Source organism: Erigeron canadensis, chromosome 3, assembly GCF_010389155.1.
Source record: "Erigeron canadensis isolate Cc75 chromosome 3, C_canadensis_v1, whole genome shotgun sequence".
NCBI classification, from domain to species: Eukaryota; Viridiplantae; Streptophyta; class Magnoliopsida; order Asterales; family Asteraceae; genus Erigeron; species Erigeron canadensis.
The window spans coordinates 3,706,395-3,726,057 of NC_057763.1; the positions used below are offsets into that span (position 1 = coordinate 3,706,395).

Genomic DNA, 19,663 nt, shown 5'->3' on the forward strand with positions numbered 1-19,663 from the left:
GTATTTTAGGCAAAATTATTATCATGATAGATAAACCTTGAATCACAAATAACAGCTCGTTTTTCAGCAAAGACAACTAGACAAGTATCACATTTTGTAGTCAAAGACTCGAATTAAGTATATATAACTATCAATAGAAAGTGGAGATAGTAATGGAAGATCTTTAACTTGGTTTTGAAGCTTAATCTAAAAGGAAGATTTTTCATGTACAAGGAATAACAAGAAAAACTATAACAGTTCTGTTATTCTGAGTAGCTAAAATGAACACCTTTACCCACATTTTTGTTCCATATGATTACATGAACTTTACCCTATGTATATATATATACCCACACATTTTTTAACCGCCTTAGTCGTAAAGAATCCAAATTATCTAGATACAAGTTAAAGTTACATATATTCGATCTCATGATATATTGATATCATGCAGCTATCGTTCATATTTCCCCAAGTGTGCTTCTTTAATTTCACAACAACTTAACATGCTCTGGTCCCCTTAATATTGTGGTTGTATGTTGGAATCATATATGGGTTTGGTTTCCTTTATTTTGACAGCAACCATACAATGAACTTTTGTGTTTGACAAAATATGCTTTTCATTTCATTCAAGTTTGCAGGTTGGCAACTCAATTCATATATTAATATATAGAATACGTACGGCGTCAATTCAAGCGATTTATATGAGTTATGGTCTTATTGATCGAATCTTTTATGCTAAAATTAAGTAACTACGATGTTTTTTTAACCTCATTTTATATCATTCTTAAAATGTATGCAATTAGGTACAATGACATGTACTTTTCATGCATCAATTTCTTTTATAATTCAAAATTCCATATAGTATAAAACACATGTTTCAATTGGTCAATGATCTATAGCTCAACTGTAAACATCGGGTTTTACTTATGAGACAAAGATAGATCAATTTGTTGAGTCAAGAATTCGCTGAGAGACTCAGCGAGCTTGTTTATCAGCGAGCGTCTGCATCTGCAAGCACGATCTATCTTCAAGTCTAAAGGATATGTTCGATGACTCACCGTCCAGTATTTGTAAGTCAAATATGAGCGGGAAATTGAAGATAAGAAGGATGGTCCCAAGGACACGTGTTGCAAAATCAAGATGAAGCCATGTGACCTTGTACTATTTCTGTGCAATGGAGTTTCTCTTTCATACCGTTTTTGGAAACAAACAAGATGAAGGAAAGAGACCTCTGCAGATCTGAATGATCCACCAATAGATAGTTGACAACCTTCATGTGTCAACATCTACTAGAGTTGTCATGTGATTCCTTATCTGCCTATAAAAGGAATCACTTGACCTAGCCACCATCTTGTTGGTGTGTTCCACATTCTTTACTTTATTCTCTCTGCATATTTGTTAAGTTTTTGTGTGTTCAAAAACTTAACAAATCTTTTCTTTTTGTTTACTATTGTTGTAAAACAACCACCCATGATTTCACCGTTTAGATTGTAATACATACAACTAAACTGATTCTTTACTTCTCGTCTCTATTCTTGTTATTTCATATTTACATTACTGTTTAGTTAATCAAACACAAGTAGTGTATTCGTGGACTGTCAATTGGTATCAGAGCCACCGTTCCTAAATCATTGGAACAAGATCTGTTTGCCTCTTGTGTTTACATTATTTTCTTTACTGTTTAAATTGAAAAATCTTTTTTCTCTTCTTTCTTAAAGATGTCTTCTGTACCCACTCTTGTTAACACGCGTGATTTTGGTTACGTCTCTATTCCTCCAAAATTTGAGCCAAAAGACTTTGGCTCATGGAAGGAACGAATGTTACCACACATAGTGGGTGTAGAACCACATCTAATGACCATCTTAAATGAAGGTCCTTACATACCCATGTATGTCTAAAGGACACCAAGTGCTACACCTGATGCTCCTGAAATTGTGACTGACCTGGTAAAGCCAGAAGTCCAATGGACAGAAGAAGAGCGAAAGCTCGTCAATCTTGATTCAAGATTGAAAAATATGATCGTCACCACTCTTCCCATTGAGGTGATGAAACTAGTCATTAAATTCCCCACTTCAAAAGAAGTTTGGGAAAGACTAGTGAGCACGTATGAAGGGTCAGCTGACTTGATTAAAACCAAGAAAATTGACCTAAAACGTGCCTATGAAAATTTCTTTTCTCTTCCTGATGAAAGTCTCGAGGGCACATATACCCGTTTCAAAGGGTTGCTCAATGACATGACTAATGTTGGCATTACCCATGATAATTTTGAGGTATGCCACAAGTTCATCGACTCTCTTCCTCTTAAATGGCAGAATTTAAGACAAATCCTCCGTACCACTAAAAAGATTCAAGAACTCGATCTTGAGGAATTGTTTGGCACTCTTCAATTTGAAGAGAAAGCCTTGGCCCAAAATATTAGAGCCTCTGCTGAATCTAGGAGACATGCTGGCTCCTCTTCCTCAGCTAGCACTTCTGCAAACCCTCTAACTGACCCTCTTGCTCTCATCTCTGCTGAGCCCATCTACCTCAATAATGATGCCAGCACCTCTACTCTTCCAGCACCCATTCAAGCTCTTGTTGATGAGCTTGATGCTGAAGAGAAACAAGAAATGTTCAGCGATTTCATGGGATTTGCCTTAATCGCTGGAAAGAAATATTCCAGAAAGTGGAACAACCGTAAGTCGGTTGCTCCATATAAGCCTCCTATTGATAAATCACAGGAAGAATGCTGGAAATGTGGTAGAAAAGGCCATTATCAAAAGGAGTGTAGGGTTTCCATTCCAACCCCTGCTGCTCCTAAAACTAACTCATCCACGTCTGCTGATGAATACAGGAACAAGTATTATCAGCTCAAAGCCAAAATGGCTGAAACTGAAGAAGCCAAAACACCAGTCAAAGGTCTGGTTGCTGAAGAGCATGATTGGGCTGATTCAGATGACTCTGATGACGAGGAGTATGTTGACACCATGTGTCTCATGGCTCTTGTTGATAGTGATGCACTGACAAAAGACCAAGTCTCAGCAAGTCAGTGGGTCAACGTCATTGTCAAAAAGGTACATACTCTTCTCTCATCTGCTGACGAGGACAAGACCAAAATTCTTGAATCCTTGTCATGTGATCTTTAGTTCGTAGAAACTCTGCATGCTGAAGCTCACTCAAAACTCATTTCTGTAAGTTCAGAATTGAGTGAAAAATCTGAAAAACTCAACAGACTAAAGAATGTTCATGTAGAACTTCAGTCACATGAGTTGCTGACACAAAAGCTTCAGCTTGAAAATGAAAAACTTAAGCTTGAAGTCCTCAGTCTCAAGAAGATTGTGACCTCTTGGTCAAAAGCTTCTAAGTTTCATCATCAATGCCTTAGTGAACAAGTCCCTGCACAAGTTCAGGCAGTGATAGGTGGAGATTTTGAATCTGCTGCCTGTCTCGCTGACATGTTTAATGATGATGTGAAACCTGAAATCTCTATCCCTCCATCTGGTATTATTTCTCCTGAGGAAATGAAAAAGCGGTATTTCATTAAAGGAAATGATTATCACACTGAAATGGACGTTGGATCCTCCTCATCTCTCTCCAGCGACCCTTCAAATTCCTCTGAAGCTAAAATTGCTAGCTCAACTTCATCCTCTAGCAATATGTTTTCCCATCTACCTATTGTTGGCATGCTGCCACATGAAGGTAAAATTCAATACTCTCCTGAAGGAACATTTCATGGAGACATCTCAAGTGATGGGTACAAACCCATTGCTCCTCAGCAACTCACCTTGAAAACGGCTGAGACTTTCAAAAGAAGTACCGTTGTTGTGCCTTATGATTATAGCACGCCTCAGCGAGCTGATCATCCTAAACAGCAACCTCAGTCCATCTTGTCTGATTCTTTTCCTTCTAAAGTCTATAATGCTGAGGAACCTCAGCATGAACGTCTTATGGTAAGACGTGTAAAGTTTGGAGATGCTAGGTTTCAACATGAAAGCTCATCTCAAGCTAAACATGTTGTCCATCAGCAGGCTACTCAGTCATCTCCACCTCGATCAATTATGAGACACTCAACTCCTCAAAGAGGTAAGATGCCTCAGTCTGTTAATAGACCAACCACTTCTCAGCGAGGGTACATTCCTCAGCAACAAATGAGGAATGTAACTCCTCAGCGAGGAAATGTTCCTTAGCAACAAATGAGGAGTGTGGCTCCCCAAAGAGGACACTTGCCACATCAGCAAGTGAGATCCTCCACTCCTAACAGAGGACAACTGCCCTCTCAGCAGGTACAATCTTCTGTTCCTATTGGAGAATACCTCCCTCACAGGCAAGTGAGGTCTGTAACTCCAAATCGTCAACCTAGGTCCACCACTCCCAGCAGAGTGCATCAACCTAGGACTTCCTCCTCTCAAACAAATCTCAAACAAGCTTGGAGTATTCTAAGAGGATCACAAGGTGCCTCCTCTTCCACTCCTCGTCTAGATGACCCAACTGGACAATCTCTCTTGGGTCCTCTACCACGCTCAAGGAATTCTCGCAAGCAAAAATCAAAGCCTAAGTCCAAAGCAAAGACCAAGGCTTCAACCTCTTCAGACCCTAAAATTGTTGAACATGCACAGCAAGTCAATGATTTGTCTTCTCAACTCAAGGAATTCCTTCTTAGCAATCAGCAAAACAACTCCTCAAATAGAAAATGCTATCTTTGTGGCATTAGAGGACATGTTGCAACTAACTGCAGTGGCTCAAGAGATGCTCCTGAAGTGGTTGTGCAAACAAGTGCTTCCACTTCAGCATGTGTCCCATCACCTGACCCTGTCAGCGAAACCATCTCATCTACTAGGATCAGCGAGAACCCTCCTCCTGAACCTATCACCATTGACACTGGCTCTGTTACTGGCCCATATGGCACTTATCAAACTGACTTAGCTGATTATGTTGTCGTTCAACGTATTGAGATTCCTCATTCTCAAAGTGTTATCTCCAATGCTTGGGGACAACCAACTATGCTGGTTGAATTTAGTGCTCCCAATGTTGTCAGCAAATTTTTTTTTTCTCCAAGAAAATGGGAGTAACACAATGCCCACTGATGAGAATGACAGAACTCATGGGTTTGCTGACTTGGGAAACTATCCCACTCTCGAGGAAGCTCTTTCAACTGAGCCAACCTCTACCTCTGATGCTCCCATCTTTAATCCTGCTGACATGGTTGTCAGCGAATTTGAAAGTGAACCTATCTAAAACCTTCTATTTTATCCATGCAGGGTTCGCTGGGAAAAGGAGTGTGGTATTTGGACAGTGGATGTTCAAAACACATGACTGGCTCAAAGACCTTGTTGGATAACTACGTAGAGACTGCTGGCCCTACTGACTGCTGGCCCTACTGTAGTGTTTGGTGATAATTCCACCAGACAAACGGAAGGTTATGGTCTCCTCTCAAATGGATTAATTAAATTCTCCAAAGTTGCCTATGTAAATGGATTAAAACACAATCTTATAAGCATTAGTCAACTTTGTGATGCTGACTACAAAGTTATTCTTGATAAACATCAAGGGACTATTGTAAACATTAACAAGGAAGTCATATTGGTAGCTCCAAGAAAACGAGATGTATATCTTGTTGACTTCACTCCTATCAAAACTGATAGCGAGACTTGTTTCTTTGCCAAGTCAGCAGCTGAACTAAATTGGTTATGGCACAAGCGTATGTCGCATGTGAACTTCAAAACCATTAATTCACTAGCTAAGAAAAACTTGGTTCGTGATCTTCCTCATCTATCCTTTGAAAAAGATAGGCTTTGCAGCGCCTGTGAAAAAGGTAAAGGCCATAGAGCTACCTTTAAAACTAAGCAAGCCAACTCTGTTAAAGGATGTTTTCATCTTCTTCACATGGACCTCTTTGGTCCTGTGAATGTCCAAAGTCTATCTTTCTTGGATGAATGTTCACGATACACTTGGACTATATTTCTTCATTCCAAGAGTGATGCTGTTGATGAGATTATTAATTTTATTTAGAAAATGGAAAATCTCAATGGCATAAGGGTTAAAGAACTCAGAAGCGATCATGGTACTGAGTTCAGAAACCACACTCTTAAATCCTTTTGTGATGATCAAGGGATCTCACAAAATTTCTCATCTGTTAGAACTCCTGAGCAAAATGGTGTCGCTGAAAGAAGAAATAGAACACTTATCGAGGCAGCGAGAACAATGCTCAGTGAGTCCTCTCTTCTAAACACATTTTGGGCTGAAGCTGTCAACACAGCTTGTCACACCCAGAATCGCTGTCTAATTGTCAAGAGACATGATAAGACAGCATTTGAAATTCTAAGAGGTAAGAAACCTCAAATTAAATACTTTCATATGTTTGGATGCCCTGTATTCATTCTGAACAATAGGGATCACCTAGGCAAATTTGATCCCAAAGCTGATGATGGTTACTTTGTAGGATATTCATCTATCAGCAAGGCATTTAGAGTATTTAATATTCGCCTTCAAAAAATAGATGAATCCATTCATGTCACTTTTAATGAAAGTTCATCTGCTTTAAAGGACATTCAATCCTCTTCTTATGAAAAAGTATTTAGTGAGTTCACTAATCCTTCCAATGAGGAAGCTGACTCATTTTCTGATGCACCTTGTACCTTACCTGAATGTCATCAGCAAACATCTCAGGATACATCAGTGAGTACTGATGAGGAACAAGTTGTTGCTCATATTTATTCTATTGAGCCTATTTTGAGATCAATCCAGGCTGCCTCAGCCAACACTAGATCGTTGACTGAGGATGTACATGCTGATGATCTCGCTGAGGATGAGTTTCATGATGCCTCAGCAAATGCTGAGGATATGGAGTCTGCTGATGACTCCAACATCAATGATAACTCAGCTCAGTCAAATGACTCAACTGATCATCCAGTTGCTGAACCCACCATCACCATTGACTTCTCATCATATAATCCTCTCCCTGCTGTCCCCATCACTCAATCTTCCGCTGACACTCAACTAGGTTCTTCAAGTATTCCTGCACTTAGGTGGACAGCAAGTCACCCCGCTCACCAAGTCATTGGTGATCCTCAGCAGGGTATAGTCACTCGATCAGCGACAAGAAACACATGTCTTTATGTAAACTTCTTGTCAATGATCACTCCCAAAAATATTGGTGAGGCAATGGTTGATCCATCTTGGGTTGCTGCCATGCAAGAGGAATTAACCCAATTTCAACGACAACATGTCTGGTTTTTGGTTCCTTTACCACCTGGTAAGGAACCTATTGGTACCAAATGGGTGTATAGAAACAAAATGGATAAGGATGGTGTTGTTATACGTAATAAGGCTAGGCTGGTTGCACAAGGTTACCTTCAAGAAGAAGGAGTCGACTTCGATGAAACCTTTGCTCCAGTGGCCAGATTAGAAGCTATACGCTTATTCTTGGCACATGCTGCTTCTCAAGACTTCAAAGTCTATCAAATGGATGTCAAGAGTGCCTTCTTAAATGGAAAACTTGATGAAGAAGTCTATGTCGAACAGCCACCTGGTTTTGAAGATCCAGCAAAGCCACATCATGTCTATCGTCTTTATAAGGCTTTATATGGTCTTAAGCAAGCTCCTAGAGCTTGGTACGACACTCTTTCTGAATTTCTCCTCTCTAACAACTTTCAGCGAGGATCTATTGACACACTCTTTTCATCTTTCGAAAAGGCGCTCATATACTGTATGTCCAAATTTATGTTGATGACATTATCTTTGGATCCTCAAGCACTAAACTATGCAAAAAGTTTAGCTCCCTTATGTCATCTCACTTTGAAATGAGTATGATGGGAGAATTAACCTTCTTTCTTGGTTTGTAAATACGTCAGCTCGCTGATGGTATTTTTATCAATCAAGAAAAGTATATTCGAGACATGTTGGTTAAGTTTGATATGTCCAATATTTCTCCCAAGCCAACTCCCATGTCTCCTCCCAATAATCTCCATGCTGATCCTGACGGTAAGCATGTGAACCCCACTCACTATCGTGGGATGATTGGCTCGCTGATGTATCTCACAGCGAGTCGTCCTGATATCATGTTTGTACTTGCTTATGTGCAAGATATCAAGCATCTCCAAGAGAATCTCATCTTCTCGCTGTTAAGCGAATCTTCAAATATCTGAAAGGTACTATGACCTTAGGTCTTTGGTATCCCAAGGAGTCCAATTTTGATCTTATTGCTTACTCCGATTCTGACTATGCTGGCTGCATGTTAGATCGAAAGAGTACTAGTGGAGGATGTCAAATGTTGGGGGGGAGGTTAACTAGTTGGTCTAGTAAGAAACAGCATACAGTGTCCATCTCCACTACTGAAGTAGAATATGTATCGGCAGCGAGTTGTTGTGCACAAGTCCTTTGGATGAAACACCAACTCGCTGACTATGACTTAGACTACTCTAAGGTCCCCATTATGTGTGACAATACAAGTGCAATTGCTATCACACATAATCCTGTTCAATATTCCAAGACCAAACACATAGATATTAGGTATCATTTTATTCGTGACCATGTCCTGAAAGGGGATGTTGAAATTTATTTCATTCTCACTTATGATCAACTCGCTGACATTTTCACAAAACCCTTAGATGAAAAGAGATTTAAAGATCTTGTCAGTAGGTTGGGAATGTTGAATGGTGATTCAGCTACTTAACTTACATATCATTTGTAAGCTAAGATTTTATCAGCAAGCTTAAGTATGTCTTACTTGCTAAACAAAATAAAAGCAATGAAGAGCTAAAAGTCTTCATCTAGTCCAATAGCAAACGGTTATTGGTAAAGACTTCTAAAATCCGTTAATCCCTGTTGCTTTGGGAAAAAGCAAAATAAAGGCAATGGAAAGCCAAAAGTTTCCATCTAGTCCAATAGCAAACAGTTATTAGTAAAGACTTCTAAAATCCGTTAAGTTGCTTTGGGAAAAAGCAAAATAAAGGCAATGGAAAGCCAAAAGTTTCCATCTAGTCCAATAGCAAACGGTTATTGGTAAAGACTTCTAAAATCCGTTAATCCTTGTTGCTTTAGGAAAAAGCAAAATAAAAGCAATGAAGAGCTAAAAGTCTTCATCTAGTCCATCAGCAAACGGCTAATGGTAAAGACTTATTAAATCCGTTGATGGCTGACAATTTGCCAAAAATTGTATCTCACCAACCATATGTGTGTCATATGCTCGCTGACATTAAATAGAAAACGTGTCCTTATCAATGTGTTTGCTGAGGCATGATCTATTAAAATAATATTTGTCTGATTTTAACATATTAAATAAAACATAGGACTATCTCTGAAACTAACTATTTCGGATGTAACTATGTTGGTGACGTGGCACACTTTTTAACCATATCTTTTAAAAGTTTAAACTGAAAAAGGTCACCCACTTGTCCCTTTTGATCACGTCACCTGTCTGCGCTCAACTGTTGATTGACAGTTTTACGGCGTATACTCAAGTATTCTTGGTCAAAATTTCTTTTCCTTTTATTTAAACGTTACTCACAAAAAAAAAAGTTTTATATATATTTTTATGTATATAATATCTATTTTATTCAAACGTTACTCACAAGGATGAGAGAGAAAATGATTTTTTGTCTTTTCGTTCAACCAATCATGGTCCACCACCATACCCTATAAATACAAACCGATACCCTCTTTCCCATTTTCACGCTTCCATATACTCAATCAATTTTCTCTCAAATCAATTTCCTTTCATCTCAACTGTTCATCTTCTTTTTCATTCTTCTTAAGCAATCTTCAAATTAAAATGGCTTCCACATCAGAAATTCCACCTTCTTCCACCACCACCGAACAAACTCCTCCTGTGATTGAACAAACTGTTCAAGAACAGATTCCCATCTCCTACCTAAATTCTCTCACTTTCTCCCCCGAAAATATTACCAAATCCTCTAAAGTCTCCTTCCCTGCTTCAGATATAGTTGTTAAGCCTAACAACCATATCGGCTCGTCTGACGTGCCAAAAGGCACAAAAGGATATAAGCCAATGTTGGATTTCATCCACGCATCTCCTGCCAGTTATTGCATCATGGCAGATTCGGAGAAGATTTTTGTTCATCTTCTTCGAGAATTTTGGTGGACGTGCGACTATGATAAGTCCACCAAGGTGATTACTGGCACTGTTCGTCAGGGGTCAAAGATCATCACCATCTCTCCTGCCTCACTTCGACAAACTCTTCGGTTTCCTCAAGAAACCGATGAGAATAAATTTGTGGAGGCAGTCGGTGATGATGAATGGAAGGCATGGTTACCATCCATGGGATATAATCACAACCTGATTAATCCACCAGTTGCCCCCAGCAACCCCTCCAAAAACAATCTTCCAGGGATATGGAGAGTTCTTTTCACCCATGTCATTCAATGTATATTCGGGATCTTATAATCAGGCATCTTCTACCTCCATGCCGATTATCCATGCTCTTGCTGAAGGAAGATTTGTGGACTTTGTGCTGCTTATCTTCAATGATATGAAGAATAAGATAAGTATGAATCACAGATCTCACACTGTGCCGTTTGTGAGAATCTTCTCACTTATCTTCAAAGAGGCATTAGGCGCTGAGTATGAGTTGCCACATGCTGCCACAATACCTATAGCAAGAGTGGGCAACAACATCTACAGGCAGCCTGCTGAGCACTTGGTTGCACGCCTCACAACACACATGAAAGAGGTACTCTTCTCTCTTAATCCTTCTTTATACCCTAAAGACAGCGACTGGGAGGCAGCACTTCTATCTAATGAAGTGCCTTCAGAGGCTGGCTCGCTGGAAAACCCCCCAGCGACCTCCAAAGCCTCTTCAAAAGCCAAAAGAAAATCTAAGGCAGCATCCCCAACACAAATTCTACAATCTTCACCCTCCGCTGACGTCCCAAAACGTAAGCGAAGTAAATCAAAGGGCCAACCTAAGGTTAGCACGTCCAGTACGCCTATGGACATTAGTACCCAAGCCACCCCATCCGCAACCTCCAAACAGTTTGCTAACGAGACAAAAGGGAACAGCGAGCAGCCACCTCAAACTTCTTTAGGCGAGGTTGGTGAAGATACTGGGTCACCCCAACCCATTAGAGGTCAAAGTCCAACTCCACCCCAGATGATCCCCCTTCATCTTCCATACCACCTGAGTCATTGACAGCAGCCAGATCACAGGTGATGCTAGAGTAAACACCCTTTACGGCCGATGATACCTTAGTGCAACAACACACTGAGGTTGAGGCACCAGGTACTCTTTCCCCAAAAAATTTTTAAATGTCTCGGAAACTGTTTGTGCAGGGACCGAGACTAACATTTTTTGCAGATTTAGAAATGGATGATAACGGCAGCGAGATAGACGTACAAGGTGTAAATAATGATATAAATGATGAGGTAACACTCGCTGCCGCAGAAGAAAGTGAAGAAGAAGTTGTTGTTGGTGAGTTTTTGGAAGGTGACATGGGCTACATCATGGTTGTTGAACCACAAGATGATGAAGAAATGCCTGAAATGTTAGCTGATATGCCCCCTCCTCCTTCTTATTCTCCAAGGCCCACAGCAATTTTTGAACCTATGGGACACTTTGGATAATTTCAAACTGAGCTCACTGAAGAAGAATTGCAAAGAAGGAAGGAGCTTTGTGATAATCAACACATCAGGCCAGGAGTGTTTGTTGAAAACGAAGAACTGGATGATGAAATGATAATGGAAGTGCCCCCTATGCATCATCCAGATTTCTTTGGCACTCCCTGCTCCAAGTATCCAGTTTCATTAAGAACTTTAAGGGTGCCTGAGCCTGAAGATGCTGAAAGAATGTACACCGCAGTTGACTTGCCTGGGCTTGACTACGTTGAAACATATCAATTGCAAGAACTGTTGAGAAGAATACAGGTGTGTCAAAGTCAAGGGAATAAGCATGGGTACTTATTTGCATGGTTGGTTGATCAGGTTGCCCAAGTACACTTAGAAGCTCATTCAAACTTTCAATACTTGGTGCATAGCAGTGACAACCTTAATGATGGGCTGGCTGAGCAAAAAGATGTCATTATCAGGATGATTAAAGCTCAGCAGCAGCACACTGCCTCAAATGAAAGACTCTTCAAGCAAAATCAAACTCTTCTTAATGCGAGCATGTATCGGGTTGGTGTCTCAAACTTCTCTATCTCTGCCTCGCTGGACAAACTCAAAGAACAAATGGCCAAGTTAGCGGCGGTCACTGAAAACACTGCCCTTCTCTCTTCTCTTCAACAACTCTCCCAATCAAACATTCTCTTCACTGCCCATCTCAACCAACTCCAAAATTCTATAAACTCCTTCTCTCGAAATCAGAACAATTTCCTCTCCACTCTCACCAAAGAGATAGATTCTCTTAAATCTTCTTTTAACTTCTCCTCATCGGCTGCTGATAAGCTAAGGATAGATGAATCCATCAGCAGCCAACGCAAGCTTGAACAAGAGGTCCATGACCTCAAAGAAATGATGAAGAAAAGGTGGAAGTAGCAAGTACTTCAACTACTTCCAAGGGGGAGAAAACTGTTGTCAATGAGGAGACCCCAATTGCTGAAAGTGTCCCCCTCGCTGAGAAGGTCAATGAACCGGCAGCACCTGCTGAGGGGGAGCATATTTCTAATGCGGATGCTCCTCAAGAACAAACTGTCAATGCTGATAAGGTTATTGAACCGGCAGCAAATGTTGAGGGGGGACAAGCTGAGAAGGTTGTTAAACCGGCAGCTGAAAAAGAAATAGTGAAGCCTGCTGAGGATGTGCCAGCAAGGCCAATAAATGTGTCCACTTTCAAGCCAACTGCTGAGTTTCATGCTGCCCTTGAAAAGAAATATGCTGATAAGGGAAAAGCAGCAACAGTGATTCAAAGCAAACCCCCAAAGGTTCCCATCTCAGCAACAGCACAACAAGACAAGCTCATGTCTGGTGCTTTTCCCAAGTCCTCTTCAAAAGCATCTGCTGAACTCACTCCCACTGAGATAGTCATTCAAGAAGAGTTGAAGAAAAAGCAAATTCAAGAAGAACTGTCTCAGAAACTTATTAGTGAGTTAATAGTAAATGAGGAACTTGAGGATGCTGATGATGAGACCAAGAGGTTGGCTGAGCAGTCTGGTGGCTTGGAAGCTTTGAAAAAGAAAGAACTTGAATTCTTTGCAAATAAAGAGAAGAAGCTTGAAGAAGCACGCCAAGCATATCTTACTTCAAGAGATGTAAGGCAGAGAAAAGAAGAGATTATGTGGGTCAAGCCTTCTCTTACTCAGCAAGGAATGAACCTTCAAGTTCAAAGGAAGGGTGTGCCCAGGATGTTCACTCTTAAGAATGTCAAATCTGACACTCTTGGGCCCACCGAGTGGATCGAGATCTACAAGCTCATCAAAGACAACAAAACACCGGTCTTTGATCCACTCCTGAAGATGGCTGGTGACTCAATCAAGAATACAAGGAGGATGGAGAAAAAGTACAATGTTGAGGATTCGTTGCTCAGCAAAGCAAGATATCCATATCCTCCTCCTCCACCTCAGCAGCCAAGAAGCGGAGTCAAGAGGACAGCTTCTGGCCAGGCCATCTCTCAGCTTCCCACCATTCTCAGAAATGTGCCTCATTCTGATATTGAGGACGTACCTTCTCTGAATCTCAGAATGCCTTCCAGGGTGCTTTTCATGGAAGGAATGTATGATCAAAAGCTGGGAGGATTCTGCTTTTTGAATATCCATGACAGTCAGCTCTTTTTTAGGACCAGTGAACTGACCATTGCTCCCTCTGGCTTCCTCGTGAAATTAAGGAAGTATTGCATCAAACACTCCAATGATCAAGAATTCATCAAGTTAATTGATCAGGAGTTGATGAAGCCAGAAAGGCAAAAGGACATGGCCTTCATTAAAGCCAAGCAAGAATGTCAATGGGAGTGAATAAAGTTTGTAAATTTTTAAATTGTTGTATTGTAATTTGTACGTCATATAATAATATCAGCAATTTTACAATCTCAGTGTTAGAAACTTGTAAGTTCAAGGATCATTCTCTCAATTTTACGTCATATAATAAGTCGTCACTAGGGATGTGCACGGGTCGAAACCTAGCCCGAACCGAGATGACCCGTGACCCGCGAGAGCATGAAAAATGAAACCGTGACTCGGCCAGTCAAGGTTCGGATCGGGTCAAGTTCTAGCGGGTCACGGTTTTGCTCAACAGTTTCTTGGTTTTAGGCTTCACCCGACCCGGCCCGGTCCAACCTGAGACCCGGGAATGCACCAAAAAGATGACCCGTGACCCGGCCCGTTAGGGTGGGTCGGTTCCGAGTCTGACTTGGTTTTTCGGGTCTTTTGCTCATCCCTAGCCGTCACCCTTGGTTGGTGGAGGAACTTTCAATTTGACAATGTTGCAAAAAAAAGGTTTACTACTTAATTACTCGTACTTGAGGGGCATTAGTTTTTTTTTCCCGAATGGCTAATATATATATATATATATATAATCTCCAATACAACATATATACAGTAATCTATAAGATATACATTACACTAAGGGAAATTTTTTTCCAATTGACTCACATGAGACTTTTTCACCTGATACTTGATAAATAACAATTTAAATTAAAAGTGTATTAATTTTTTTTTTTTTTTGAACATTTAGATAATATCTATCATTTTATATGTGTTAGAGATTATATAATACTAAATTTAAGATACTATAAAATGTTCAATTAGTATTTGTCATAACAATACTATATAAAGATTGATACATAAAAATCAAATGGAAGTTAGATGCAAGATTTTGTGAGTTGGAATTATGTACTCCATAAAATTGAATGATATAGAATTGGAAATATAAGCGTTGAAAAAAGCATATCACATATGTATAAAAAAAATACAAAAAATAAAAGAATATCAAATAAAAGGCAAAAAGATTATTCAGTTTAGAGTTCCACTAATAAATGGCTTGATATTCAAATTCTTGTCCATCTGGACTTCAACTTCATGAGAATTATTCAGTTCGTGGACAACAACTACAATGATAAGTATTCCAAGCTGATCATTTATGTTATCATTTATGTTACTTGGTGTGAATTGTGGAGATTTCAGAATGATGTCATTTTTAATATCCATCCAAATAAACGTGGCATAGTTTTGTTCAATTCTATTGTTACCTTCACTTATTTGTGGTTTTCTAATAGAGTTAAGAAACATAAGATTTCATAGGAAGAATGGTTGGATAACCCTCTTTTGTTTTCACGCGTAGGAGTACCGTCGTATTGTTACTCTTTATTCATATGTATTTATATTTTTGATTTCTAGCATCTTGCTAGTTATTTATTTAATATAAAACTGTCACTAAAAAAATTTATAAAAAAAAAAAAAGAAAAAAAAGCAAAAGATGCATTGGGAAATACAATTGCTCATTAAATGCGAAGATTATGGGCACATTATAGAAATTTTAAATGATTAAATAATGTATGCTTATATATCTATCTAATAATTAACATTTTGTATATGAATGTATATTTTTATATTTGAAAAATTTAAGTCATTAGATGCATACTTACCAATATCTCCCCCTGCATGCGGTTAGTGAATCTAAAAGAAAAACACATGCTAATGTTCAAAATATAAAAATAAATCACATGTTATAACTCGGGTGCGTCTAATGTCGTATTCTCTTTGTACTTACAAAGTTGCAAAAAACCATCTAATTTACCTTTTGCAACGAAACTATTTAGTTATTTGCATTGCTTCAAATACATCCGTACATGCGTGTCTCCATAGAATACTTACTTGAATTTTTCTACCTGATTTAATTAATTTGTTTCGAAGGTACTTTGAATGGGATATCGATAAAATAGGGTTGATTGCAAGATGTTTAAATTTCAACCGCTAATCTTGTTAATTAAGATAATCAATTATGTGCTAAAACTTTTTTAGTGATGTTAATATAACACAATGATGTTTTTAGTAATTCCTAAGTCATATCATGTATATATATACCAGTAATATCTATATTGGATCATTTAATATAACAATAATAATGTTTATGTGTGGACTGTGGAAGCTGTAGGGTTGCATGATTAGGTTGTGATGGCAAGTCACTCAACTAATTTTATGTCCCTTTAATTAACATCTTACAATATCTCAAACATACTTTAAGAGACAAAGATTACGACATTACACCCGAACCATGTTATTAACGCAAAAGTTAATGTTACGCATTTTCGAAAAGACTAAATTAACGTCATATGTGTTAATTTTGCGTCTACAATACTATAAAGGAATTAAGCCTTTTTTAGATTAATTTAATATATATGTGTGGATAAATTTTTCTTACAAGTGTCAATGTTTTTTTACAAAAATATAAGCGTAAAAAGTATTATGATTATTCGGATTAACCCTTTTACCACATTTAAACAAATCGTCAAAGTTTTTCCAATTTTTAGTGTTTTCGTTGCAATGGTTGTCTACTACTTAGATTCACACGCTCTAAGTTATGCACAGTCCTATATTTGAACATACATGGTATTCAAACACTCGTACATTCTAAGAAATTTACCACCGACCGTGTCTTGTGAGACTAGAAGTCTTTGGGCATGGTTGTACCTGAGTTTGGAAGGGTGAAGGATTATGATGAGTGTTCAAGTAAGACTTTCTCCTTCCATACTCCATATGACTCCTTGTCACTTCACTTCAACTGGTCTTCTTCCTTCGCCATGATTTCTCTAACAGTTCTTCTTGTAACTTGTTAGTGGATTCATATCATACTAGTCATATGTCCGTGCAATGTGTGGCGGTACAGTGGTGGCAATGGCGATATGGGTATTGTTATTAATATCATACTAGTCATATGTCTGTGCAATGTGTTGCGGTGCAGTGGTGGCAATGGCGGTACGGGTATTGTTATTAATATCATACTAGTCATATGTCCGTGCAATGTGTGGCGGTGCAGTGGTGGCAATGGCGGTACGGGTATTGTTATTAATATAGAAGTACTTGATGTAAAATGGGTAATGTAGTTAAGTTAAGGGTAGATGTTATAAATTATATTTATTAAAGGTATTATAGATATTTCAAGTAATATTATAGGTTTTTCAAATAGAGATTTTTAAAATAGTAAATAAAAAAAAGAGATATTTTGTTAATGTACTGAATTGAAACACAAAGATAACCATCAATATAGTTAAAATATATTTTTTATAACTTTTTAAGATTTCCAAAACATAATCATTACCTTTTTTTGGTTTGTTATCACAACAACAAAAACTTAATTGACAAAAATAGAAGGGACTAACGTCATGGCCGGGCGAACTCGTTAGAACGGCTTTATAAGCTATTAGAGGACCTCAACGGGGGCGGGAGAAGATCAACTAGTTCATGTTCTTGTTAGATGAAGTTCTTACAGACTTAATTAATAGGTAGGCCGGTTCAAGGATTGATAGCAAACATTCGACATCATTTTTCTATACCTGATGACTGATACAAACAATTGATATTATTTCTTTGATTTCTTTCATATTACACACCACCAACAACAAATATGAAGCTTTTGTAGGAAGTAGGAACAATCACAATGAATTTTGAACACATTAGCAAATTACAAAATCCACATACAAGTTCGATATAATGTAAAACCGTTTCACAATATACTTAATCCCAAATCATCACAACTGCAATGACACCTACTCCAAGAAGCACAGCAAGAAACTTGAAAAATGGTGTGTCAAAGTAAGATTCTTTTTGTGGTTTAAACCCTTTGGAAATAAGATGGTGAATGGCTACATACACAAAAACCCCACAAGCAATGCCCATAGATATGGCATAGATCCAGTCTGCAGTTTTCCCTTCAGTTGTGGCGTCAATGGCTATTCCGATTCCAACCCCAATAGGGCTCGAGATCCCAAAGGCAAAAGAGTAGGCTATGGTTAACAAGAATGGCCTCTTCGGTATTAATCTAAGGAGAGCTATTCCCATTGCAACGGCTGCAAAAATCTTGTGCAGAGAGATCGTCCATAGATTCCTCCATGCTTCTGCTTTTGTAGCTGTAACAACATCAGAACAAAAGTTCTTATTCCATGTGCAACCGTTGAATGTGGAATCCGATTTGGACCCCAAAATATGTATACAACATAAAAAAGAAACGGTGACAATAAGATAATCAGGATGATGGTTTAGAAAGCTAGAAACAACAATAGATATATAAATTTAAGTTTCGTAAGAAGCTGACTGTCGAAGTTCAAGTCAGGAGCCTAGGACAACATATCACTTAGGCATTTTATCGAACAACTGATATGCATTGTATATATATACACATATACATTGTTCACATTGGAAATTCCAACGGTGACTAGATAGATTTTTCATGGAAACAGAAGCCAAATGGCTAACAAGCTATACCGTTAATTTTTTTGCATAGCAGACCTAAGACATTTAAATATTAAATTCATGGATTTTGGCATCATAACGTTACTGTGTATGACCCGTTGGAACCTGCTAAGTACCTAGCTTAGTTAATTAGCAAATAGTTAAATCCTAAAATCTACACACTTAACTATCCTATTATCGTATGTGTTAATAAAATATATCTTAAAAAACAAGAAAACAAATTAAGAGAAGGAAAAAAAAAAAAGAAAAACGTACATGATACGCCAACAGCAATGCCCTCGAAAATCGAATGGAAACACAAGGCGAGGATAAGTAGAATAGTATCACTCAACGACGACGTCTTAACAAGGATAGGGTGATGAGTACTATGCTCCTCCCTATCGACACCATTCGACCTCCCTTCCTCCGCCTCTTCCGCCACTTTATAACTATCTCCTCCACCACCACGACCACCTCGTCCGACCACATATACAATCACACAATCACCAAGCATTGTAATAAGGTACCCAAAACACGCCAACATGAAAGCAAAAGGGTATGTTTTTGTAGTAAGATCACCAAATGTTTCATTGGAATCACTCAAAAAATGCATAAGAGAAGTTCCTAAAAACACGCCTCCTGCGAATTGAGTACCCAATAGCAAAAAACTCTCATTCCATCTGAAAAAATAAGGCGACACGCCACCTGCAAAAGTGCTGAAGAACATAATGATCAGACAATATACTTTAACCAAAACCAAGCCTTTTGCGTGCAAATCGTGCGTGACGCCTTCCTCTTCGTCGTCGTCGTGGTCTGCACCGCCGTGTCCGTAGGTCAGCGACAGGTGCAGACAGACGATACACATGAACAGATGAATGGTTGACTTTGACCAGAAAACATTGAGGGAGGTAGCCATGTTGTAATGTTTTTGTTTTACAGTTATGAATTCTGTTATCAAGTTAGTTATATATGTGGTACTGATGATTTACAGAAAACATGTTGTTAGTACTTAGTACAAAGTTGACTTGGCAAATGTTGTACTGCACAATTAGTTGTCACATATTTGATGTCAACTTGGATAAACTTCTATAATGACAGATTTTGAAGATAAATATTAGTATGTGTTTCCTAAAAAAAATACTGTATCTATAACCCGCATCAAACTCACACGGTTGAAGAGAATAGGATGATGTGTGAAATGACGAAAGATTGAGGAATTAACATATAATTATTTCTTTCCATTATTTGAGAATCGGCGATAGTTTTTAAGTGAAATGATTGTATTTTAATGAAAGATAATGATATGATCAAGACCCAAGTTTTAATTAATCGATATAATTTACAGCCTATTTACTGGGCGAAGCCAAGATTTTGA

At 38.5% G+C, this 19,663-nt stretch overlaps 1 protein-coding gene across 1 annotated transcript; it reads right to left on the reverse strand.

Annotated features, from left to right (window-relative positions):
* Positions 1-17,401: 17,401 nt before the first annotated feature.
* On the reverse strand, positions 17,402-19,237 carry LOC122592318 (zinc transporter 2). Its single transcript, XM_043764522.1, has 2 exons — positions 18,565-19,237; positions 17,402-17,966 (listed from the first exon to the last, which is right to left on the reverse strand). The coding sequence occupies exons 1-2, from the start codon at positions 19,202-19,204 to the stop codon at positions 17,575-17,577; spliced, it is 1,032 nt and encodes a 343-aa protein (XP_043620457.1). The 5' UTR covers positions 19,205-19,237; the 3' UTR covers positions 17,402-17,574.
* Between the last annotated feature and the right edge of the window lie 426 nt (positions 19,238-19,663).